General features: G+C 48.9%; 1 pseudogene and 1 gene segment (V, D, J or C); both read right to left on the bottom strand.

The window, feature by feature from the left end:
* Positions 1 to 10,032: 10,032 nt before the first annotated feature.
* Positions 10,033 to 18,531, bottom strand: LOC133629307 (T cell receptor delta constant-like; annotated as a pseudogene).
* A 3,717-nt stretch (positions 18,532 to 22,248) lies between these two features.
* On the bottom strand, positions 22,249 to 22,953 carry LOC133629306 (Ig heavy chain V region C3-like). The segment is given in 2 exon segments: positions 22,249 to 22,583; positions 22,896 to 22,953. Coding segments are annotated over 2 exon segments (393 nt in total).
* Positions 22,954 to 26,839: the final 3,886 nt, after the last annotated feature.

Below are 26,839 nucleotides of genomic sequence, written 5' to 3'. Positions count from 1 at the left end.
CAGCTCCCTCACGCCTCCTTCGCTGAGCCACAGGGGCCTCTGAGGATGAAGATCTGAGTCTTCCTCACAGTGTATTTCTCACCTTTGGCTTCCTGGTGTTTGTCCAAACCACAGGCTTGAGCGGGTGCTGATTCATTTGTCTCACTCTGATGGGTCCAAGATAAGTTCTGCTCTTGCCAGATCACAACAGGAGTGAGATGTGCTGCAGTGACAGCTTCTTGTGACTCTAAGAGATCAGCCATGTCCTGAAGCTGGTACTGCCACAAGGGTAACAAGTTCCTAATGGCAATATTTCAAACGGTTACAGATGTGTGCTTGCAGTTTTCTGGCCAAATGCTGCTCTGTAACATCTGCAATTCATTGGACACCCTGGGCCAAGAGTCTGTCACTTTTCTAGCAAGCGCTGGGCTTTGGGTGCACCTTGCTCATCAGACTCTCATTATCATGGGGCTGTTTAGTCTGCAAAAGAGGAGACTGAGGGGGGATCTGATGAATAGTGACAAATATCTCAATGCTGGGTGTCAGGAGGCTGGGGCAGCACTTTGTTGTGTCTAGGAACAGGACAAGGGGTGATGGGATGAAGCTGGAACACAACAAGTTCCACTTAAATAGAAGCAAAGACTCTTTCAGTGTGAGGGGAGGGAGCTCTGGCCCAGGCTGCCCAGGGAGGCTGTGGAGGCTCCTTCCTTGCAGGTCTTCAAGACCCGCCTGGGCACGTTCCTGTGTGACCTGCCCTAGGTTGACCTGCTCTGGAAGGGGCCTTGCACTGGATGATCTCTAAAGGTCCCTTCCAACCCCCACCATTCTGTGATTCTATGATTCTAAGACCCAAACACAGCTCCATCCCAAAGCCCACCCACCTCCAAGCTGCCACCAGCCCTCACTGAGCGTGTGCTCTGCATTCTCCTTACCCCACACCTTTAAAAGCAAAGCCAGAGCATTTCCCAGCAATCCCGATGAAGGTCTGTGTGCCCAGAGTCACTCCAGCCCCACCTCAAAGGGAAAGAAAGACTATAAAATGGCTTAAGAAAGGGGCTGTTGGGGAAGGCACCATCGTGAATAAGTCAGGGAAGGTTCCATCTCAGGCTGCCTCTGACTCCTGGGAGCAGCCAACGGCTGCAGCTCCCTCCCCCCACAGGGACGCCTCTGGCTCAGAGCTGGTTGTGCCGAGGGCTGGCTGGGGAAGCTCAGAAATCCCTCTGCACAGTCGCTTCTCTCATCTCCTGCTGCACCATTCGCAGTCTCAGCTTCTGCCTGTGCTTTGGCACACGCTGTGTCCATCCCCAGCAGCCCACCAGCACCTGGGGAACCTGTTGCTGCCAGCAACTGCACCGTGGCTTCAGCTGGGTGTCAGAGTCTCAACGCAGCTGGGGAAGGGTCACGAGAACCGGTGTGATGAGGAGAGGCTCAGGGAGCTGGGGATGCTGAGCCTAGAGGAGAGGAGGCTGAGAGGACACAGGATCACTCTCTACAGCTGCCTGAAGGGGGTTGTAGTGACCTGGGGGTCAAGCTCTTCTCATTTTTAGCTTGCAAAGTGGTACCTTTTGGAAGAAAGCCTCATTTTCACCATCCAAAGTGAGAGTTTTCTCTTCCAAACCCTCATTTGGGGGCCCATACCCTCCTTTTTAGCTTCCATTGCCTTCTTTGGAGGCCTAAGCCTCCATCTTAAGCTTTCAAACCTCACTTGGTGACCCAAACCCTAAGTTTTGCTCCCAAAGCCCGATTTTCAGCTTCCAGACCTTCGGTTTAGATTTCAAATCGTCCTTTTCTACATCCAAACCATCATCTTTACTTTCCAAAGTCTCATTTTTGTGTTCAAACCCCCATTTTATGCTTCCTAACCCTCATGTCTTAGCTTCCAAACACTCAATTTTAGCTTCCAAATGCTCGTTTTATGGCCCAGATGCTCATTTTTAGCTTCCAAAGCCTCTTTTTTGCCTTTTTTAACCTTATTGCTTGGATCCCAGCCCTCAAGGTTTTGATTCCAAAGTCTCACTTTGTGGCCCAAGTTCTTCTTTTTAGCTTTAATCTGTTCCTTTTCAGCTTTCAATCCCTCATTCTCGGGTCTCAACCTCAGTTTTTAGCATCCAAGGCCTCGTTTTTAGCTTTCCAAAGCATCCTATTGGGTAGATTTAGACCCAAATCCAGGTGTTATACACCTAAAAGAAGGATTTAGACCCTAAAAACTAGGCTTTAGGCCCAAAAAGTCAGGATTAAGACCCTTAAACCAGGAGCTTAGACCCAAAAAAGATGATTTAGACCCTAAAAGCTTGGGGTTAGACCCAAAAATGGGTCTACAACTGGGGGTTTAGATCCCAAAAACAAGGCTTTAGACCCTAAAAGCTAGACTTTAGATCAAAAAAATGAGGGTTTAGACCCCAAAACTAGGGTTTTAGCAATAAAAAAGAGGGTCTAGACCCTAAAACTAGGAGTTTAGACACCAAAAATGCATATTTAGATCCTGAAACCAGGGATTTAGTTCTAAAAATAAGGATACAGACCCTAAAACTGGGAGTTTAGACCCGGAAAACAAGGATTTACACCCTAACAACAGGGTTTAGTCCTAAACCCAAGGATCTAGACCCTAAATCTGGGACTTTACACACCAAAAAAAGGGATTTAGACCCTAAAACTGTGGGTTTAGATTAAAACATGGGGATTGAGACCCTAAAAGAGGGGGTTTAGGCCAAAAACAAGGATTTAGACCTTAAAAACAAGACTTTAGGCCCAAAAAATGAGGATTTAGACCTTAAAACTGTGGGGTTAGACCCATAAAATGAGGATTTAGATCCTAAATGTTTGGGATTAGACCCAAAAATGGGTATACACCTGGTGTTTTTTAGGTTCAAAAAGACCTGCTCCTTTTTAGCTTCCAAACCCTCATGCTAGGGCCCAGGTTTCTTTTTTTGTCTTCCAAAGCCTTGTATCTAGGTCCAAACTTCTGGTTTTAGCATTGAAAGCCTCGTTTTTAGCTTTCCAAAGCACCCCATTGGGTCAAACCCCCTCCTTTTGAGCTGCCAAGGCCTCCCCTTGGAGGGCACAAGCAGGAGCTGGGCAGATGCTGCCCTTGTGTGTCTCTGTGCCCGTGCGGCCGCTGCGTGCCGCGTCCCCTCACACCCCAGGCTGCACATGGGCAGTGCCTGGGGGTACCCAGGGAGGGCCTTGGGTGGCCGCCCCTGTGTCAGCGTGTGCCCGGCACCCCGTGTCCCGTCCCTGCCCACCACACAGCACACACCGGCCCCAGCCTCTCGCCCCCCGCCCTGCAGGGAGCCCTCAGCGCTGAGAAGGGCCCCTGAGCTCAGCCTTCTCCTCTGCAGGGCCACAGCAGCTCTGGCTGGGATCTCTGTGCTGTGTCAGTGCCCCACAGAGAGCACAGACACACTGAGGCACAGACGGTGCTGCTGGGCGGGGAAATGAGCCCTCAGTGCCCCACAGAGAGCACAGACACACTGAGGCACAGACAGTGCTGCTGGGTGGGGGAAATGAGCCCTCAGTGCCCCACAGAGAGCACAGACACACTGAGGCACAGACAGTGCTGCTGGGTGGGGGAAATGAGCCCTCAGTGCCCTTGGCTGGCCGTGGGGGGCTGAGAGCTTGAGCAAGGGCGAGACACGGAGTGGTGTGAGGGGGATCCCTCTGCTCTCAGCAGGGGCTGGGGCTGTGCAGGCGCACAGGGGACGGGCACAAAGGGGCAGCAACAGGGCGCTGGGCACCAGGCAGGGGCACAGCCCGGCTGCCCTGGCTCTGCTCTCACCCACAGCCCGTCCTCTGGCCTCGCAGCCCTCGCTCAGTTCTCCCTGAGGGCAGCAGAAACGCTGAGGGCTCCTGTGCAAATCCATCCCTGCACAGACACTGCTCTCTCCTGCTACACTCAGTGCAACTGAACCCCCCTCAACGTCCCGTTTCTGCTCTGTCGCCGCTTCCTCTCAGAGATGCAGCGAGAGAACAGAGCAGGGCAGGAGCAAGTCCTCAGCTGTTTGGTCTCTGCTGCACAAGTACCACAAACACAAAGCCTGGACTACACTCCTTCCTTGAACCATCAGCCATCAGCAGAGGAAGACAGCTTCAGCCAGTCGGTGCACCCCTGCTATTACATCTGGGCACCAGAGACAGGACTCCAGTTTGGCAGCAAGAAACAGCTGCATTAGCTTATGGCAAGATCCTCCCCAGAAATGTGACACAGAGAGGCCAGGGCACACGGCAGGCTACAGGAATGGCAGCCTTGGTGGTGACCTGCTGATCTGTGCTGATCCACCTGCTCATACACAGAGAGAAAGGGAACTGTCCTCAAGAAATAAAACCCCATCTGCCTGACATCAATGCTGTAACCATGGCTCACAGAAATGCCACCATGAAGTACTCGGGTCACTGGGCCAGTTCAAGGAACGCAGCATTTGCTCTGGCACACCACGCTGGGGACGGGGCTCAGGATGAGGAGGGAACCCCAAAACACCCCAAAAGTCTTCGACACCCCCCAAGACTCTTCAAGGACTCAAAACAACCCAAAAGGCCTAAAAATGCCCCAACTCCCCTCTCCAAAGGCTCCCACATCCTCCCAGTTTATCCCTCAGTAGCCTCCTCTCAGTAGCTCCCAGAAGTCCCAAATCCCTCCCCAGGAACCCCCAGTTCACCCCTAGAGGCCCCCAGTAGCTCCCAGTGACTCCCAGTTCTCCTCACTGCAGCCCCTTGTGCCTCAATGAGCCGCCCAGTAATACCCCGTAGCTCCCAGTTCACACCCAGTAACTCCCAGTACTCCCCAGTGCCTCCCAGTAGCCACACAGTTCACCCCTCAGAAGTCCCAAACAGCTCCTCCCCAACTGCTCCAGCGTGGCTCCTTCCCACGGGCTGCAGCTCCTCACCGACTGCTCCAGCCTGGGGCCTGCCATGGGGGCAGCTCCTCACACCCTGCCCCAGCGGGGGTCACCCACCGCCACAACAGTCCCACGGGGACACACTGCTCCAGCCCGGGGCCCTCCCAGGCTCACAAGCGCTGACACAAACCTGCTCTGCACGGCCACCTCCCCACAGGCTCCCAGCCGCTGCCAGGAGCTCGCTCCACGATGAGCTTCCAGCACAGCCACAGCCTCCTGCAGCCCACGCCAGCGGGGCACGAGCAAGGGCTCCGCGCGGGGCACGCTGGGAACCCGAGGCCCCGCCCCCTCCGCCGCACGCCGCCTCCTGCCGGGCGCCGCCGCACAACTACAGCTCCCGGCACGCACCGCGGCTCCCGCCCGCGGCTTTGGGCGGCAGCGACGCGCTGGGGGTGATGGGAAATGGAGGCTGCGGGGAGCCAACGAGCCTCCGCACCTCCCGCTTTTAGGGTCTTTATCCCAGTTTTGCAGATTAAACCCCTGGTTTTAGGGTCTAAATCCTTGTATTTGGGGTCTAAACACCCAGTGTTAAAGTCTAAGTCCTAGTTTTTGGTCTGAACTCCCTGTTTTAGGGTCTAAATCTCCTTTTTTGGGTCTAAACCCACAGTTTTAGGGTCTAAATCCAGATTTTTGCAGCCTAAAGTCTAGTTTTTAGGGTCTGAATCCTTGTTTTGAGGTCTATACCACCTGGTTTTGGGTCTAAATCCTCGTATTTGCTGTCTAAACTCCCAGTTTTAGCATCTGGATCCTCTTTTTTATGGCTAAAACCCTAGTTTTAGGGTCTAAATCCTCATTTTTGGGGTCTAAACCCTCAGTTTTAGCACCTAAATCCCCTTATTTTGGTGTCTTAACTCCCAGTTTTAGGGTCTGGATCCTCGTTTTTAGGACTAACACCCTGGTTTTAGGGTCTAAATCCTTGTATTTGGGGTCTAAAGACCCAGTGTTAGGGTCTAAGTCCTGGTTTTCAGTCTAAACTCCCTGTTTTAGGGTCTAAATCTCCTTTTCTGGGTCTAAACCCACAGTTTTAGGGTCTAAATCCTCATTTTTTGGGCCTAAAGTCTTGTTTTTAGGGTCTGAATCCTTGTTTTGAGGTCTATACCACCTGGTTTTGGGTCTAAATCCTCGTTTTTGCTGTCTAAACTCCCGGTTTTAGGGTCTGGATCCTCGTTTTTACAACTATACCCCTGGTTTTAGGGTCTAAGTCCTTATTTTGGGCATCTAAAAAACCAGTTTTAGCGTCTCAATCCTCCTTTTCAGTATAAATCCTACTGTTTAAGGGTCTAAAGCCTTATTTTAATGCCAAAACTCCTAGTTTTAGGGACTAAATTCTCTGTTTTGGTCAAACCCCCCTGTTTTAAGGTCTATCTATACCACCTAAATCCCTAGTTTCAGGGTCTAAATCCTTGTATTTGGGGGTCTAAACCCACTGTTTTAGGGTCTAAACCCTCATTTTTGGGGTCTAAAGTCTAGATTTTAGGGTCTAAAGCCTTGTTTTGGGATCTAAACCACCAGTTGTATACCCATTTTTGGATCTAACCCCAAACTTTTAGGATCTAAAGCCTCGTTTTTGGGGTCTAAAGTCTTGTTTTTAAGGGGTAAATCCTTGTTTTCGGTCTAGTCCCCCTCTTTTATGCTCTCAATCCCCATTTTTTAGTCTAAACTGACACTTTTAGGGTCTAAATCCTCTTTTTTGGTGCCCGTGCAGAGCAGGTTTGTGTCAGGGCTTGTGAGCCTGTGAGGGCCCCGGGCTGGAGCAGTGTGTCCCTATGGGACTGTTGTGGCGGTGGGTGACCCCCGCTGGGGCAGGGTGTGAGGAGCTGCCCCCATGGCAGGCCCCAGGCTGGAGCAGTTGGTGAGGAGCTGCAGCCCGTGGGAAGGAGCCACGCTGCAGCAGTTGGTGAGGGACTGTCTCCCGTGGGAGGGACCCCACAGTGCAGCAGTGGGAAGTGTGAGGAGGCCTCTCCCTGAGCAGCAGCAGCGGCAAAGTCCATCTGTGATGAACTGACCACAAGCCCCATGGTCTGCGCTGCTGGGGGGAAGGAAGGGGAGTCCTGGCCAGAGGAGGGGTGGGGGGAGGGGTTTTTCAGATGGTTTTATTTCTCATCTCCCTGCTCTAATTTTGTAATCATGAAACCTTTTTCTGCCCAAGTTGAGTCTGTTTTGCCCGTGACACTCACTGCTGAGTGACCTCTCTGTCCTTAACTCACAAGTGCTTTGTTATATTTCTCTCTCTCTCCAGTTTAGGAGGGGCAGTGATTTAATGACTGGGTGGACATCAGGCTAAACCACCACAAGTAGAAGCACAATTAAAAATGTCCTGATGTTGGTAAAATTTAACAGCACTTGAAATGCTATTGAGAGTGGAATGTAAACCAGCTCATCTTATCTAAAACATGATGTTGTCTTTATGCAGTGTCCAGAAGAAGAGATTTTTCAGGAGTTAGCAAAGTAGTTTAGATTTTAACTTGAAATCTAGATGTCATCATCATTATAATGGACTATTACACAGGAAAGCAAAGTCACTTTCTGAGCAGCTTGGCTATAGAAGTTACTCTACAGTTAAACTAAATCTAGCAGAGAAATAACCATGATGATATTTAGACAAAAATGAAAGTCTTTCAGACATCATAAAAAGTAAAACCCAAGTCTATACAACTCGTCAAAGCCTGCAACAAAATGACTTGAACTTGCAGAAAGCTGTCATGTCAGAATTTGATTAAGGATTGTAAATATTGCCATTTTGTGTCAATACAGATGCTGATTGTGAAATTGGTTCCTTAAGCTCTCTCTTCAAAATGCTGTTGTATTGCAGTAGATGTACTAAGACACAGAAATACTCAGGAAAACTAAAGCAATAAAGCAAATAACTGTATTCTTCTCCACATACTTAGTGGGGAAAGGTGTATTATGTGCTCTCCCCACCTTGAACAACCTGACTGACACTGGAATGCTTTTAAGAGGTGAATTAGTCTACATGTTGGGCCAAGGAATCTCAAAAGCTTTTGCACTGGTTCTGATCCTGAACACCCTAAGGATGCCAGGATCTTGAACTTAGAAGCTGCCAAGAGCTTTATCTGCCACATTACAACAGACTTCTGGATATTTTAAGTTTGTCTCTCCTTTTCATGTCTTCCAAGATGCCAAACAAGATTTAGAGCCTACATGTCTTCTTTGTCATTTGACATCCATGGCAGTCCTGCAACAGCAGCTGCAATGCTAAAAGCCCACGGTCCCCCAGAGATGCTGTGACTCACCTGCTGTATCATCTCTTTGCATCTCATTTGGACTCCTGAGAACTATCCAGGAAAATGTCATTCCATGGTTTTCATGGAGACACAGAAATGGTACTCCCAATCTGAGTCTTGCCTGAGAGATTGCAAAGTGTGGAGTGCAAGATAAAAAGGTTCAGGGTGATGCCACAAAATCATGATCAAAACAATCTGCTAGTGAATGGCTTCCCCTGATACACAGTATGGTTGTAGGATGAACTAAAGTATGATGCTGGTTTGGAGTTTGTCATGCACATTTCACTTCTCTTCATACAGTGAGGGTCATCTAGGTGTGTGTAGGGACTGACTAACCTGGAAAAGCTTAATTAAACTGACCTTGCTATGCACTCTGTAGGAGCTGTCTTAAAGCCATCAGTAGAACAGTCAATATATGAAAAACCTTATTTCCCCTTCAGGATGTGGTTAACTTGTTTTTCAAACAAAGGGGGATTTAGTCTTGCCTGGTGTAACTTAGTCATAAGGTTGACCACAGCATCCTGTCTGTTGCTAGCGAGAGAAAATGAGTCGGGGGATGTGTATGTTGGGGTCTTTTGAATAATAACCAAGTTGCTATGGAAACTGTTTTTCCATCACACCACCTTACATTAATTCCTCTTGGCCTGTTCCTAGTCTCAATGAGTGGAAAAAAAATAGGATGCTTTTTTTTCTGAAATGTGCATTTTCCTTCCTCATACTCTTATCAAACTGTCTTTTAACTGATTGCTCCTTAGACATGTGCCTTTCTGTTACCATGCAAAAGAAAGATGCATCAGAAAGGCCAGACCTCATTTGAATTTCTATTCTGACTGATCATTAGGTCAGTTGTGTTTCAGCAATCTCCATCTCAAAGTCATAAGAAAAAGCACAGAACAAACCACAGCATTTAGGCTTAGTAAAGCTTTCTTTTGGTCACCACTTCTGTAGCCTAAACTGCTGTGTGCCACACATTTTGCAGGAGAAATGCAGGTTTAATAAAGAAACACTTCCTTGGCTGAACATTATCTGGTTGAATTGAATCACTTCACATCCAACACAGGTCTCATCTACACTATAAAACTGCTGATGCTAGAGCTATCTAAAAATCATTAAAGCTATAAATAGCATCTCCTCTGCCTGAATTCTCTCAGCAGTAATACATCAATAACGCAACATGCCTGTAAATGCTGTTTTTAAAGGGTCATATATCTATGAGGACTGGATTTTTCAAAGCTATTGAAGCGATGTAGAGCTTTATACTAACATGTACTAATAAACCTTATACGAACTTATCGCAATAGTATCAAGCTTATTTTTTCAGACAAAATAAATTCACACAGGAGCTGTAAAAAGGTCGTGGTTATCTCCTCACACAACCTCCCGGGTCCTCCAACTTCCTTGAGGGCAGAAACCGGTTCTGCAAGGGGCCAAGTGATATCTCAAGTTGCCCAAAGATCAGGGGTGAGAAAGCCTCAGGACTTATCAGCCTTCATCTCCCGAGGCCCCAAAGACCATCACCGGGAGACACCACGCAAAGGAAAGGAAGAAAAGACCTAATTTACATGCCAAATCGGGGACAGGTTGTGTCTTTGTCTAGGTGGATAATGTCACCATACGATTTTGTGACTTTGTAACAAATATAAGTCAAGCAAGTTGCCCAGTCGGGTGGGCAAGTTTATACACCCCCTGCCCCCACCGTGCCGAATAAACATCCTTCCTTATCACTCTTGGAGCGACAGAGTCTGTTTCCGCGAGTCAGAAGCAGGTTGGATGCTGCTGTGTAGAAGTGAGAACAGTGGCGTGATCAACTTCTACTTAGCAGGGGGTTAAGAAAAAATACAGTCTCCTCAGTTCACAGAGAAAAAGAAACAGCAAAAGCAGCTACAAGTCTTCAAATGAAATCCACTGGCCAGGCAGGACTCGGCAGTACGGAAGGTCTGAAGGGGAGGGTGCTCTGTTGTCTTCTGCGTGGTTGTTGTCAGTAGATTTGACGTTGGCCGTTTGACCCGTTGTGCTGCTGGGACAAGCTCTCCAGCTGCTCTTCACAGTGCTGCTGCCTTGTTTCCACATCGGCCCTTTAATGCAACCGGGGCTACATGCCATTGTCTGACAGCTGTGAGATCAAGACAGGCAGACACTCACAAAGCTTAACCTGGACTATCTTTTGTGCCTCTTTGTACACCTTAATTTAAAAAGCCTCCCCTCTCCTCTCTCTCCTCCCACTACTTCACATGTCAGTGTTTTCAGAGCCTTGCTTTTAACCCCTTATTTGTGTTCATTTTTCTCCAGGCTTTGTGCTCTACCACTTGAAACAGTCAGTGAGATCTCTCTCAGGCACTTCTGGTAATACCTGAGTTGTTCTGGCAAAGAAAGTTTGCTGCAAAGAAAATTTGGGTACCAGACAGCAAGAACTGAGCTTTGGATATGAAAGGGGCTGTTTTCTTGGTGGTTTGGGAGTGACAATGGGACGATTTTCAGGTGGATTTTTTTGGTTGTTGTTGGGGATGAGGTTTAGATAAGCATTGTGCTTTTTCCCAGAAACCTACAAGAGTTATTTAAAGGGAGCAGGAGCAGGTGAACAGGTGTAATGACAGAGAACTACAAAAAGACAAGGGGTCATTCCTGGCATGAGCTTCCAGTTTTTCTATAGATCAAGCTATGTGCTTCCTTACCTCAGAAAAGAAACAGCTTGATGCTCATGAGTGCATTGAAGGCAATACTTTTTGCCAGCAGGACTCTCAAGCCCAACACAGTCACAGAGAGCATGTTTGTTTTCTCCCCTTCAGCATCTGTTCAGTGATAGAGAAAAGATGAGAGAGATCATGGTCTAGATTTGGATATCGTGACACTGTCAGAAAGTGGGAAAAAAACCAAACCCAAAGGTTATCGATTCAGGGGAAGATGACAGAGATACATGACAACAACATGGGAGGAGGATATCTGTCTACACTGGGTTTTGCTTTATGATGCTTGTCTGCTGCTAAAGCAGCTGCCTTTTAAAGCAGCTGTATTTTGATTCCCCTACCCCTGAGAAAATAGATTTGCATGCATTTACCACCAACATTGTCATGTATCTTCACAATCTATTAGGTAACTAACCTTGCATAGAGATGTCTGTGGTGTTGCAAATGTTCCCTGTTACTGATTCTTCAGCCTCCTTTTCTGTAGCATGATAATAAAAAAACGTTACAAATGATAGTCACATTTTTAAAAGGATTAAACAAAATGTTCACATGACCCTTCCCATAGGAACACTGGGCAGTACAGCCTGAGGCTCCACTGCCCACTCACTAATTCTAAGATTAATGAAGAGGAGGAGATTTCTCCATGCATTTGCAGAAAACAGAAGAATTATTGAATTGCTTTGGGTTTAGTGTTTGAATGAGTAAAAAAATCAATCCCCTTTTTCAAGAAAAAGAAACAAAATCCCACCACTGTAACTTTTTGCTGTGTTTACAAAGGCTATTTCAGGCTGTGCCAAGATGTTTGCTTCCAGGGGGAAACTATTTAGTCATAACTAAATGTGCATTTTTAAAAAAGACTGTGCCTTACTTTTCTCCCAAAAAAAGTAACTCCAAGTTGTTAAACAGTTCAGATTGTTTATGCTTTTAAACATCTGTCATCTCCACTTGCTCATGTACCAGATGTCTTCCCCATTTCTGCTGGTTACCCAGCACAGCACTCACTAGCAGGAGAAACAGCAAGCATCAGAAGATGCTGCCTCCAGAAATAAGCTGCAGCTGTACCACAAAACTGTACCTAGCAATGCTTCTTTGCCATCGTGTTTGGCTGTGCAAGCCACCTCTGTGCCTTTTGTTGCACTGACCACCTTAATGGTATCGTACAACCCTTCTGATGTCAAAACGGGGGTATTTTGCTCATATATGGCTTCATTAGAGGACACCTCCAAGATGACATTCTTTGTATAGAACTTCCTTGCCAAACAAGCTACTTTCTCGGTGTTGCCATCTTCTTCCAGTTTCTCGACTTCACCACAATGACTTGTGGGTCAGAACTCCTTATGTTGTCTGTAAAAAAAATAAAGCATTGTTTGGGCATGGTTTGGTTTGATTGCCAACTTGTCTGAGGTGCTGTCACTTAAAGTTCATATATACTCCAGCTGTGACTAATTCCTGGCTTTATCAATGACTAACTGCCTTTTCTTCCTCATTATTTCTTACTGCTGCTTCTAAAAGATCAGATAAAGGCAGAGAGTAGGGGTTTTTATGGGAGCTTTCAGTTCACAGGATTCTAAGCCTCCTTTTTTCCAAAGCTCATTCTTTATTTATAAGTAAAGGACCTGCAAACCAGAAGAGAACATTTATTTATTCCCTTCCAAGAGTCAAATTACACCGCTTTCTCAACAATTTAATTCCTAAAAATAACACTTTGATCAAGGACTGTCTTGCATATTCCAGAGACATAGGAGAATAACTGGTTTTCCTTAACTCTCCCTCCCCTCCCCCAAATCTTCTCCTGATGTGGCTAAAAGGTTTAACCACAGCAAGAGTAACAGGACAAAGAGATGTCAGTTTGTTGCTTCACTATTGTGCAAAGTTACCCCAATGAATGACGTTGCAGAAATGAAGTGCTGCTGCTGGACTGGGGGACAAGGTTGATCTTTTCTAGAACAAATGCTCAGATGCAAGAACGACTTTTGTCTCTAAGATGGGGAAGTAGGAGAGAAGCAATCAGAAGTCTGTGAATTGTGGATCTCCACTTCTCCAGGAGTTCCTGACAAGGTCAAGAACTTTCAGCTGTGGGGAAAGTTTTCCTCACTAGACATTGCACGTGCTGTGAGCTATTCCGACACATCAGGAGACAATGAAAAAGAGTAATACTGGTACTTGGTTCAACAAAAATTCTTTTGCTTGTTCTGAAAAGTGTGACCTTTCTCATCCATCTGCTGTGACATATTGTTTGTTCCACAGCTCCAGGGGCAGTTAGAAGTATAATGCAGAATTGGTATAATAAACTGATTTGAAGGGAAGAACAACCCGAGGCCAATGAACTTCTGATGTCCATGGACAAATCTTCTTACAAGCTTCCTTAAATTAGTGCAATAACCTTCAGAGGTAATGTTTTAGTGTTAAGAAACCAACAAACTTCAAGGCATGACAAATGTGCCCGAGCATTGGAGCTTTGAAAGAGCTTAAAAGATGCTGATAAGCTTTCAGAGGATTTGAAATCCCTGCTCTCTCATCTTTCCAAAGAGTTACTCTGAAACTTTTATATACTTTTCTTTTTCAGTTTCGAAGGCATTTTAGAGTTCAGTTCCCAATTCCAAGCAACACACATGAATGATAAAGGTTTCACAACTGCAGAAGCCTTAATTTCAACTACACAGCAGCAGCCTTCTCAAGGAATTTCTTATGACATACAAGTAATGAAACATGATTGCTTAAACTTGAAAGAGATGTCTTTTCAGGAAACAGTGGTCTCAAAATGATTCAGTAGCCAATAAATCATTGTGATTTCTTGAAAAATAAAATATCTTTGCCCTCAGATCATAGATGGAGAAACCAGGCTGGTTCCACATACAAATGTCAGGACAAGATTAGCAACATGAATTTTGATAAAATCAAGAAACTGCAGGGAATCATCCAGCGTGCTTCCTTGCCAGACAGAGCTCAGCTTATGAAGGCTGGTTAGACAGACAAGAAAAGATTTACATGTCCAGCTTGTCAGGAGCATGCTGATGGATCTCTCTGCTAAAAAGAGGTGCATTAGGCTTTGAATTTTGCATGGCATCTGCCTTGCAGGGTGGTCAAAAGATCTTTCAGGTGTAACATTTTTCTCAACACAGGACACTTTTTTAAGGTTTGATCAAGGGGCTCTGATTTTACTCTCTTTGCCACCGGTACCCCAATACTGAACAACTGAGGTGAAAGCCAAGTAGTACTCTGACATAGCTTCACCTACAGCAAACAGATACCAAACAGGAATCAAACATTCACTGAATTCAGTTGACCTATTCAGTTTAACCCCAACTCTGAATAATTTAGTGTCAGGAGGTTGGGACGTCCCTTTTTTCTATAGTAAGTAGCAACAGGACAAGGGGTGATGGGATGAAGCTGGAACACAAAAACTTCCACTTGAGTACAAGAAAAATCTATTTTCCTGTGAGGGGAGGGAGCCCTGGCCCAGGCTGCCCAGGGAGGGTGTGGAGGCTCCTTCCTTAGAGCTCTTCAAGACCCACCTGGACATGTTCCTATGTGACCTGATCTAGGTGAACCTGCTTCAACAGGAGGGTTGGACTGGATGATCTCTAAAGGTCCCTTCTAACCCCCACCTTCTGTGATTCTGTGATTAAACTAGTACAGAAATGTTCATAAGGCTCCATTCAATGCTTTTGTATATCATCCTTCTCTCGTCTCAGTGCTGTGTTTCTGATTCTGACATAATAGAAATTCTTAAGGACTTAAATGTCAGCCTGCACAGAAACTTTATTTCCCTTTAAACTGTCAAAGCATGACTTTAATACTTAAATCATCTAACTGCATATGAGAATGTAATAGATAGAAAGCCTACAGTCTAAGTAGCTACTTTAAGGCATTAGGGAGTCTGAGTTACAACTCAGACAAGGTTAGTACATAAAGGACATCTACTTGGCTCCACAGTCAGTTGAGTGCTGTTCCCAAAAACAAGCGCAGCTCTAACAGTTTAAACATGTCAATCAAAAAAGGCTCATTTTGCTATTCCTCCCACATGCATTTCCTTTCCAGGTGCTGTAACATGGTTCTGCCAGAGTCTGCCAGTCCTGTGGTTTCTTTGTTATCTGAGAAGAGGCTTTTCATTTTTTCTCATCTCCAGCATTTTTAAACAGTCAATGTACTAGCAAGCTGCTTCTCTGGCATGATGCACTGGGTAAGACTTTCAGCAGGAGCAAATGTACACAGTGCAATTGTGGTTGATAAAGAGAATTATTTCCAAAAGCATCAACTGAGCCCCATTATTTTGCATTATCTGAAAACACATACACAAATCCCTACAACTGCTTGCTTTTGGGAGGGATTTATGTACATACAGGACTCTTGATGTGAGAAACAAGAGCATCATACCAGCATTTCTGTGAATGTCTGAAATGGCAACACCACTGCTCAGTCTTCCCTCTCCCTGTCTTTTGTTTCCTTCTTGCCACATTCTACTATTCTCTGTGGCATATTTTGCTTCTTTCAACAAACAAACAAGCAAATATCATCTTCCAATCAACGTAGAGTGATGTTAAAATAATGGAATCTGGCAGTTTTGTCTGGCCCTACACTTGCAACTGAGGATTTGCTGGTTGGGAGGAACAAATCTTTCTCCAGAATGATAACTTTGTATTCCTTTAGCCCTTTGGAATTTGAAATGGACTTAAATTGTTCCAAAGCAGACATTTATTCCCATGCAAGACACCCAACAGACCTGGACAGATATTAGGCAGCACCTAAGGGAGTCCCATGACTTTCTGGAAGGAGAGCAGGATGTTTTAGATACGTAACATTACATGGGACATTTTTGCAGCACTTTAAGGACATGCAGACCTCTAAAAGCATCGTAACAAGTCTTAAGGTATGCACCTGGACGTTCAGGATAACGAAGATCTACTTAACAAATTCATCTCCTGTCCCATTATTCATACTTCCACAAAAAACCTTGGGGTGACATCCACCTATTCTTTACATCATAAAATTCCAAATAGAGCTGGGAAGAACTAAGGCTTGTTATAATCCCTGCTCATCACATTTGCATTTTCAGAGCCTAGGCAACTTCACAGCCAATTTTCTTTCATTCTAAGCAGTCTTAGACATGAGGCAGCTGTGAAAATTTAAGCCCAAGGATATTGAAGCTCCTTTCTCCTCTGTTTCCATGCCAGTGGAATTATTTACCTGGTGAAACTATGAATGTGGTGTTAGTGTCACTTATGTTAAAGCTAAACATGAAGAGAAATAACAAAATAACTGCCATGCTCCATTCATCTCCTCTTCAGAGGAGCCTGAGGGGTGACCTCATTAATCTTTACAAATCCATAAAGGCTGGGTGTCAGGAAGATGGAGTCAGGCTCTTCTCAGTAATGTCCAATGACAGGACAAGGGGCAATGGGTATAAGCCTGAACATAAGAGGTTCCAAAGAAACAGAAGGAATAATTTCTTCACTGTGAGGGTGAGGGAGCACTGGAACAGGCTGCCTAGGTGGGTTGTAGAGTCTGGGAACATTCAAAACCCACCTGGATGAGTTCCTGTGTGTCTACTCTAGGTGGTCCTGCTCTGGCAGGGGAGTTGGACTGGATGATCTATCGAGGTCCTTTCCAACCCTTAAGAATCTGTAGTGTCAAAAACTAACTTCTTATACCAGAGAGCTAAAGATCCATCTGAAAACATCTCTCCACTGTCAACTCATGACTAAGTTGTTCATTCCTGCTCAAAATGATTCAGTGAAAATCCACTGGAGGGTAAGACACTTCACAGGAAATTTGGGCCAAATTGCTATCCAGTTAACACGTTAAGTAATGTGAGCCAGCAATGTGCCCTCGTGGCCAAGAAGGCCAATGGCACCTTGGGATGCATCAAGAAGAGTGTGGGCAGCAGGTCAAGGGAGGTTCTTCTCCCTGTCTACTCTGCCCTGGTGAGGCCTCATCTGGAGTCCTGTGTCCAGCTCTGGGCTCCTCAGTTCAAGAGGGACAGGGAAGTGCTGGAGAGAGGCCAGTGCAGGGCCACCAAGATGATCAGGGGACTGGAGCATCTTTCATATGAGAAAAGGCTGCGGGACCTGGGGCTGTTTAGTCTGGAGCAGAGGAGACTGAGGGTGGATCTCAATAGTTACAAACATCTCAATGGTGGGTATCAGGAGGTTAGGACATCCCTTTTTTCTATAGTAAGTAGCAACAGGACAAGGGGTGATGGGATGAAGCTGAAACACAAACAGTTCCACTTAAATATAAGAAAAATCTCTTTTCCTGTGAGGTGAGGGAGCCCTGGCCCAGGCTGCCCAGGGAGGGTGTGGAGGATCCTTCCTTGGAGACTGGACATGTTCCTGTGTGACCTGATCTAGGTGGTTCCTGCTTCTGCAGGGGTTTTGGACTGGATGATCTCTAAAGGTCCCTTCCAACCCCACCATTCTGTGATTCTATGAAGTAATGCACACCCAGTGCTTGGGGATGATGGAGCAATAGCAATATATAGAGGCAGCCTTCCTTAGCAGGCTCAAGCTGAGGATTCACCTGGAAACCCTGGACAGAGTGATTATTGCAGCAGAAAGTTCTTACAATGAACCCAAACTGTTAGATTCCTTCATCCTCCTCCACATTAACAACATTTTACAAATAACATAATGACACTTACTTGGCTCAACTGTGAGAGTCGTCCCTCTTCCAAAAATAAGCTTATCTGTCCTCACACTGCTGATACTTACTGCAATCAATCACTCTTTCCTTGTGGTATTCAAAAATGTTGTAAGAACAGGGGTTGAAAAGCCAGATATTTGTCCTAATCATCCACATGTGCAATCCCATGAGGATTTCCAGATCCACATTTTCTTCCAAAACTGGAAAGGGAAAAACAATAATGATTTCAAAGTGAGGACAGAATTTCCAGCTTCTACCTTTCGTCCACCTTTTAGAGACCCTTTGAGCTCTATTCCCAGGATAAACAGAAATATTAAAAGAATGTTGCATTTGCCTCCTTAATCATTTCAGTCACTCAGCTGCTTTTTTCCCCAAAATATGTTGCCTTTTTTCCTCCTCTAGGTTTTTGTACAGGACCCTATGCTGTTTATATCATTGTGGTGACCCAGCCACCACAGTGATAGATTTCATTGCAAAAAACTGTCACTTCCCGCTTCTTTACTACTCAGAATTTGGATTCTAGTCATGTGACTTCTTGAGTGGTTTCTGATGCAATACACCACATAAAGAAATGTGATATCAGTAAACAGTAAAGAAACATGAAAATCCAGCACTTTTAGTGCTATCTCAAAGCATTTATGACAATCTGCTTCACCTTGAACCTGGTTTCAGTTCTCAGGAGTTTATCTGAGCTCTTATCTGGGCTCTAAAAGTTGGTGTCTGAGGGTCATTTAGTGCCTTAGAAAGTCTTTATGCTGGTTTGAGACAAGGAAGCAGGCAAAATGATTGTTCATAAACACAGACTTATTGTGCACTGTTTGAGCTCAGGATCCAGAGAGGAGAAGACAATGCAGAAAAGCAGGACTGGAGCCCTGGACTTCAGGAGAGCAGAATCTGGGCTCTCCTGCTTAGAAAAATCCCATAGGTTATGGCCTGGGAAAGAAGAGGGCCCTGGAGCTGCTTGATTTTCAGAGATTAACTCCTCCAAGTTCAAGAATGTTTCATCTTGACGATGCAGCAAATGAAGAAACTTTCAAGAACATCTGTGGACCAGTTGCCCCAATCTTACCAATTTCTAACTACTTTCATTCTAAATTTCCTAACTCTTTCTGGACTCTCCAGTATTTATGGTCTCAAAACCTGTTTTCATGGGAAATGACAAACATCACATTTATGAATTGTTAAAACATTCCTTTGGATTAGCTGACAGTGGTTTGATGGAATCTGCCTTGATGTGCTAAAGCTGCTTATGCACTCAGGTATCTGATTTTTACTATCTCTTGAGTTATTTTTATAAGGGTTTTGGAAGGATTTTCCCAATTACTCCAGCACCTTTTTTTGTTTCTCAGTTTCTTTGCTCTTGTGAGCTAGATTATTTGACCACAGTGTTGGCTATTCTGTGGGCTATTATTTATTTACCTAAGCCCTTGGCTGAGCTTGAAGGGGGAAATATCTAGTTATGACTGACCAAAGCTGGCTTTTTAATTGGATCATGGAGCAGTCTCTGCATCTTCACACCCAGTTCTAAGACACAAAACGAAACAGCATTACTTCATCCTATTCACAAATCAGTGACTCCCCACTGATACAGTGGTTCCCCACTGGATTACTCCGTGTTTATTTGCATTACTGTTGTCATTACTCTTTATTGTGTTTAAGTGTTTTCTCCTCCTTATTCCCTCATTCCTCCCAGGAAAATGTTGAGATGTCTGATGTGATACTTTCAGTCTCTTGAAATGTTGGCAGAAGAAAGAGAACAAGCTCTAAATGCCTCCTGTAACAGACCTGGGTACATCCAGGTGCCTCTCTCACAGCCTTTGCCTGCTGCCAAGTCTTCCCAGAGCAGTGAGAACACACCCAGTTTGTCACTGGGCTCTCAGATGCAACTGAACAGCCTTTTCCCTTTGGGTGGCCACAGAAACACACTTGCCATCACAGCCTCCCACAAGTTGTTGCAGTACCTCTATGCCCCTTGCCAGGAAAGTCAGCTCAGAGAGGTGTAGCAAGTGCCTTGCCTTGCGGCCAGCAACAACCATCCATGATGGATTTAACCCCCCTCTTTCCAGGTCTGCTCTGGCCCTGCCTGTGTTGCAAGCACTCTGCCCTTTTCAGCCCTCTGCTGCTGCAGAAACAGGGTAGTGAAGTGACACTCTGTTTCCATGGGGCACCAGAAACCATGGTGTCTCTTTCCCCAAGATGCTGTTTGCTGATGACTCCATCAGCCTCCCACACAATCACTTCCTTCATCTTGCTCAGAGGCCACCTGGCCAGTGTCTGTCTGCTTCAGTGAGGAGCAATAAACTGTGATCACTCCAAGGAGCAAAGACTGGAGTGATGCTGGTGTAGCATCAGACACTGGACTGGTAGGAGAACTAAATGGTTCTCTGTGAACTCAGCAGAAAAAGTTTAGCAGAGAAATACAGCTGGCACCAGGAAGGAGGCAACACCTTCCCCTCTTCTGTGTCAGACAGGAGCTTTTTCTGATTTTCCCATTCAAAACAGTAAGTGCATCTGAAGGACAAAGCCCTTTCTTTCCCAAGCTGGGATGGTGAGGAATCCACTCTCCTGCCCCTGGAATGGCTCTGAATGAGCACAGCAGGGACAAGGACCTCTCACAGGCAAGTAGGGAACAACTACACTGCCCTCCTGAAACCTGTTTTTTTTAAGATGGGCTGCAGTGCCCCATGAGCAGTTTCCAGCCCCAGTTACACCACCAGCCCACAAGATGAGTGAGCAGCAGGTTGGTGCATCCCCATCCCACCTCTGCAGAGGCTGGTCAGATGTCCAACACTGCTGTGCCCTGCAGGGATGGCAGGAAGGGAGCCAGGGGCAGGTCAGGCTGCAGCAGCCAGCACAGCTCCACAGAGCCCTGCAGAGCACAGGGGCAAGCTCAGTTCCCAGGAAACATCAACCCTTTCACTTACCTGTGATGGGGAACATCAGCACACACACGGCAGCACACGTGGCCAGAGCCGCTCGCTCTTGCCTCTCTGCCCGCAGATCAGCTCTGCCCACATCTTCCCTGCCTCAGCTTTGGTCACTGTACTCACCCCAGGCAGTGCTACAGGCTGGGACAGAGAGGCTGGAAAGCTGCTCAGAGGGAAAAGACAGGAGTGTTAATTGGCAGCAGCTGAACATGAGCCAGCGGTGTGCCCAGGTGCCCAAAAACGCCAATAGATTCCAGGCTTGGGTCAGAAATAGTGTGGCCAGCAGAACCAGTGATGGAGGTAACGCCTCTGTGAAGAACAGATTTGAGAAGGGAGGTTGTTGGTCAGTTGCAAAACTGCAGCAGCCACAGGGAGGGAGAATGTGAAAACATCTGGGCAGACCCCAAGGTCAGTGGAGAAGGAGGGGGAGGAGGGTGCTTGGGCACTGGAAGAAAGACTCCTCTGTGATATGTGGTGAGGACCATGGTGAGGCAGCTGTGCCCCTGCAGTCCATGAGGTCCTCAGGGAGCAGAGACCCACTGGCAGCCCGTGGAGGAGCCCAGGCCGCAGCGGGTGGATGCCTGCAGGAGGCTGTGACTGTGCTGGAAGCTCATCCTGGAGCGAGCTCCTGGCAGCAGCTGGGAGCCTGTGGGGAGGTGCCCGTGCAGAGCAGGTTTGTGTCAGCGCTTGTGAGCCTGGGAGGGCCCCGGGCTGGAGCAGTGTGTCCCCGTGGGACTGTTGTGGCGGTGGGTGACCCCCGCTGGGGCAGGGTGTGAGGAGCTGCCCCCATGGCAGGCCCCAGGCTGGAGCAGTCGGTGAGGAGCTGCAGCCCGTGGGAAGGAGCCACGCTGCAGCAGTTGGTGAGGGACTGTCTCCCGTGGGAGGGACCCCACAGTGCAGCAGTGGGAAGTGTGAGGAGGCCTCTCCCTGAGCAGCAGCAGCGGCAAAGTCCATCTGTGATGAACTGACCACAAGCCCCATGGTCTGCGCTGCTGGGGGGAAGGAAGGGGAGTCCTGGCCAGAGGAGGGGTGGGGGAAGGTGTTTTTCAGACGGTTTTATTTCTCATCTCCTTGCTCCTCTTTTGTAATAATCAAACCTTTTTCTCCCCAAGTTGAGTCTGTTTTGCCCGTGACGCTCACTGCTGAGTGACCTCTCTGTCCTTAACTCACAAGTGGTTTGTTCTATTTCTCTCTCTTTCCTGTCCCATTTAGGAGGGGGAGTGATTTAATGACTTGGTGGACACTGGTCTAAACTACCACAACTCACCTGGCAGCAAAACCTCTCTGGGCAAAAAGAGATGTGCTGTAGGGCCACCCCAAGTTTTCTCTGGAGCAGCACTGCACGCCGTTGCTGCTGGGATTCTGAAGATGGCCCCACAGCTCTCAAGCTGTCCCTTGCTCCTGTTACAGTCTCAGATCTGGGAAAAAAAAAGCACAAATTCCCTATTCTGCTCCAAAGCTTCCAAATGACACTGTATTTCCCTCATTTTCTCTACCCAGTCCTCAGGCAGCTAAGTTGTGGGCTACACTGAGTGAGCCTGAGCCATGCCCAAAACCACAGCAAGGCTATTTACAGACCCCACCAGCTGGGCCATGGCTGGGTGGGAACCAAAGCTAACAGCAAAAACTGTTTACAAAGGCCAAAAGGTTATGGAGTGTGACAGGGGTAAGGATCAGCCTGAGACATGGGGAGATGGCAATCAGAAGGGTCAGGACAGAAAGGGACAAAACCAACTGAAATGACCCTTTCAGAATCAACACTGGAAAACTGATGCTGTAACTACACAACTCTCCGGGGAGCAGCACTGAAAAAGTGTGGGAATAGTCCCCAGTTTTGAGGCCCAGAGTTGGGGCAGTGCCAGGAGGTTTCTGATGAAACTCATTTACATTTCCCGTCCCTGTGTGTGCGAACAGCACAGAAGTAGCGGGCAGAGTCCTGTGGGCTCGGGGCACTTAGAGACAGAGCTGTCCTAAACCGGGAATTGTCCCGGGACACAGAGGCTCGACCATTCACTGCCGGTGCACGTTGAATCAGTGATGAACTAGGGGAGATAAAGGACACCCACTCCAGCCTGCCTCCGGGTGCCTGACGGTACCATCTCATTGCGCATGTCCCGAAGTCGAAGCCGTGTCCGCGGCAGAAGAGGAGCACGGAGTCCCCGGGCGCTCGCTGCCCTCCGCCGGCCTCCACCAGCCTCAGCTGCGCCCACACGCCTGCGGACGGACGGACGGACGGAGAGCGCGGGCACCGGGCACGGCGCGCCCACGGCCCGAGGACGGGCACCCGCCGCCCCAGCGCCCCCCGCCCGGCCCGGACACAGCCGCAACAGCGGGGCAAGCCCCGCACCCGAACCCTCCCTCACCCTGCTCTTCCCTCTCTCCTTCTCACTTTCCCTCGCCCTCTCCCGGCTTCTCCTTCTCTCTCCACCCGTCCCTCTCCCTGTTCTCCCCCTCCCTGTCCCCCTCCCTCCCGCTGCCGCTGCCCCCGCCCCGGGCTCGCCGCCCTCCCCGCCCGCCGCCTCTCACCTGCCGGCCCCAAGGCCAAGCCCGAGCCCAGCAGCCACGGCCCCGGCCCGGCCGCCATCGGCGGAACAAGGGCCCGGCGGGGCCGCACACGAGCCGAGCGGAGCCGAGCTCGGGCCCGCCGCTACCCGCCCCGTCGCCTCGGCCCCTCGCCGCCACAGCGCCCGCGCCTCTGCCCGAAGCCCGCACGGCCGCCCCGGCCCGGCCCCCCGGCGACAGGGCCCCTCCGCGCAGGAGAAGGGGCGGCGCCACAGCACCGGCGCGGGCTGGCCCCCTGCTCGGCCCCAGCGCTCCTGCGCACACGCTCAGCCCCTGCCGAACGGTGCTGGCGAGCTTCAGAGCTGCAGGAAACGAGGGGACGGTGCCGCAGATGACCCGACGGCATCAAAAGGCTGCTCCGTTCCATCGGCGCTAAGAGCCGCGGCAGAGATGTGGCGGGGGGAGACGTGCGGGAACGGACAGCATTTGCCTTCAGCACATGTGCGGCTGACAGCGCTCTGCAACGAGCGGCTGATCCAGCGCAGGGTTGTGCTGCTGATAGCCTGAGGCACCTCAGCCGGCTGCAGCAGTGGGCTGCCAGCAGCCTCACAGAGCTCAACAAGCACTTAGGACACATTGCTGCACCGGGAGCAGAACAGCCCTAAGCACCAGGACAGTCCATGCTCACCCAGCTGGAAACAGCTCTGCAGAGAAACACCTCGGGGTTGTGGTGGACACCAAAGTTTCCGTGAGCCAGCAACGTGCCCTGGCGGCAAGGGCAGCCAGCGGCATCATGGGCTTCTCCTCTCTCTACTCCTCCCTCTCCTCCCCGCCTGCGCGCCACCAACAGCCCTGCGCAAGGGACGGGCTGTCAGCCGGCAGCGGCAACTCGCGGGTGTCTCCCCGTGCCCCGCACCCCCAGCCCGCTCTCTTTGACAACTTCCATCTCTTCTATCAGTTTCTAACCATCCTTTGACCAATTCTGTCTGTCTCTTTAGGATCACCCCAATTCAAGCTAACTTGAGGCCAGGCTGATTTGTTCAGGCTATAGGGTTTATGGCACATTCCTGCCAAATCTCTTCTCTCTGGACTGAACAACTCTCAATGGCATGTCACCATCAACTCAAGCTTTGACCTTGAACAAATATTGGAGAATGTTGACACACATTACCCACATTTTTCCTGACCCTGAACACTGATTTCCTCACACACATCACACCAGAGGGGCTTCAAATACCCTGGACACTGATTCCCTCACACACATCACACCAGAGGGGCTTCAAACACCCTGGACACTGATTCCCTCACACACATCACACCAGAGGGGCTTCAAACCTTTTATGTTCACACACTGGGCACAAATCATTTCCCACAGACACACACTGGCTGTTACAGAACAGTGGGGAGAGCAGCGGGGAGGGTGCTGCAGAGGCCGGCTCTGCAGGACGCCTCAGTCTGATCCCTCACCAGTGACCTCTCCTCCTTCCTCTCCTTCCTTCCCCTGTTGCCATGTTGGGCTCCCTGGCCTCACCTTCCCTCTGTGCCCTGAGGCGAGCCCGCCTCTGATTGGCTGCGGGGCTGTCACTGCCCTGGCTGGGCCCGCCCTCCCTGAGGCAGCGTTTTCTCTGATTGGCTGAGGAGCTGTCACTCTCTCCTGGGCTGGGCCCGCCCTCCCTGAGGCGATGGTGTCTCTGATTGGCTGCGGGGCTGCCACAGCTGTGGCTGGGCCCGCCCTCCCTGAGGCACCGCCGCCTCCGATTGGCCGCGGCGCACACGTCAATCACGGCTGTGCCCGCGTCCTGGGCTGCCATTGGCTGTGCGGGGCTCTGGCTCCCCTGTGGGCAGCCGCTGCCAGGACAGCAGCTCTGCCTCTGGGCTCGGCGCTGCCCGAGCCAGGCTGTAACAAAGACGCGATGGACACGGAGGGACAGGAGAAAGCCCCCAGCCCTTCAGGAAGGTCTCAGAGCAGCCTGTCAGGCAGCAAGGGCTGGGAGGGTGGAACTTGGCTGGCTGACATGGATCCTAGGACCTCTCTACAAGGGTAGGACACCCGGGGCTGAGGGCTTCCTTCTGTCCCTCAGCGTCCTGGCGTTTGCAGGGTGGGCTGAGCAGACTCGCTGTGCACCATGAGGGACACCTCACACCGCAAAAGAGGGAAGTGGGGCAGAGCTTGGCTGGCTGAAAGGGTCCCCTGGCATCTCTCTGGAGGGGAAGGAAAGCTGCGACTGCCGGCGTTCCTCTGCCGCTCAGGCTCTGCCGCTGATTTCTTGTCTCCGAGCCCCTCCTTCTGGCAGAGCAGCCGTCCTGCATGCGACTGACACCCCTCCCGCAGCCAAAGGGACGAGCAAAGTCCCTCACAGCCAGCCAGACTCCACATCTTGTCCCACAACACTCCAGCAAAAGACACCTTTCCCCTCAAAAACCCACCTGAACCCCACTTTTCCCCTCAAAACCTCACCCAAACGCCACTTTTCCCCTCAGAATCAGGAATTGTTTGGTGGTTAAAGCCCCTGAAGCTGCTGCAGTCCCAGCGCTCCCCACACCCTGCCCAGCCCAGCACTGACCCACGGCCTCAGCACCTCAGCCCCACGGCTTTGGGGTCCCTCCAGGGCTGGGCACTACCCCAGCTCCCTGGGCAGCCTGGCACAGGGGCTCACACCCCTCTCAGGGAAATGGTTCTGCCTCAGCTCCAGCCTCAACTCCCATCCAAACTGCACTTATTCCCCTCAAAACTCCACCAATAACTCCACTTTGCCCTCAAATCTCTACTAAACTCCCACTTTCTCCCTCAAAACTCCACCAAAAACCCACTTTTTCCCCTCAATTCTCCACTAAACTCCCACTTTCTCCTCAAAACTCCACCAAAACCCCCTTTTCCCCTCAATTCTCCACTAAACTCCCACTTTCTCCTCAAAACTCCTTGAAAACCCCACTTTTCCCCTCAAATCTCCACTAAACTCCCACTTTCTCCTCAAAACTTCTTAAAAACCCCGCTTTTTCCCCACAAAACCCCCAAAGCCCCACTTTTCCCCTCAAAACTCTAACAAACACTTTTTCCTCTAAATTCCAAGAAATCCTTTTTTTTCCCCACAATACTCCACCAAAATCCTACTTTTTCCCTCAAAACTCCTTCAAGATATGACTTTTTCCCTCCAAAACACCACAAAAACCCCACTTTTTCCTCAAAACTCCACTGAAACCCCTTCTTTCCTCAAAACTCCATCAAAATCCCACTTTTTTACTCTGAAAGCCCCCCAAACCCCCAGTTTTTCCCTCCAAACTCTGCCAGAATCTCAATTTGCCTTCAAAATTGCACCACAACTCCATCAAAAACCCCCTTTTCCCCTCAAATCTCTACTACCACTTTTTCCCTCAAAACCCCTTCAAAACCCAACTTTTTCCCACTAAAACACACCTTTTCTCCTCAAAGGTCCACTGAACTCCACCTTCTCCCCTCAAAACCCCCCTTTTATCCCTTAAGACCCCAAAACCTCCCCTCTTTCCCCTCAAAACCTCCGTTTTTCCCCTCAACCCCCCCTTTTCCCCTCAAAAACCCCTCTTTTAACCCTTAAGACCCCAAAACCTCCCATTTTCCCCTCAAAACCGCATTTTTTCCCATCAAACACCCATTTTCCCCTCAAAACCCCTCTTTTATCCCTTAAGACCACAAAAACTCCCCATTTTCTCCTCAAAACCCCCTTTTTGCCCTCGAAGGACCCCTTTCATCCCTTAAGATCCCCAAATCTCTCCTTTTTCTCCTCAAAACCTCCCTTTTTCCTCCTAAAACCCCCTTTTTCCTCTCAAAAACTCCTCTTTTAACCCTTAAGACCCCAAAACTTCCCCCTTTTCCCCTCTAAACCCCCCTTTTATTCCTTAAGACCCCCAAACCCCCCTTTATCCCCTCAAAATCTCCGTTTTTCCCCTAAATGCCCCCTTTTTCCCTTCAAAACCTCTCTTTTATCCCTTAA

Source organism: Colius striatus, unplaced genomic scaffold (genome assembly GCF_028858725.1).
Source record: "Colius striatus isolate bColStr4 unplaced genomic scaffold, bColStr4.1.hap1 scaffold_38, whole genome shotgun sequence".
Lineage (NCBI taxonomy): Eukaryota > Metazoa > Chordata > Aves > Coliiformes > Coliidae > Colius > Colius striatus.
Note: the sequence above shows the minus strand (reverse complement) of the source record. Positions and strands in the feature narration are given on the sequence as shown.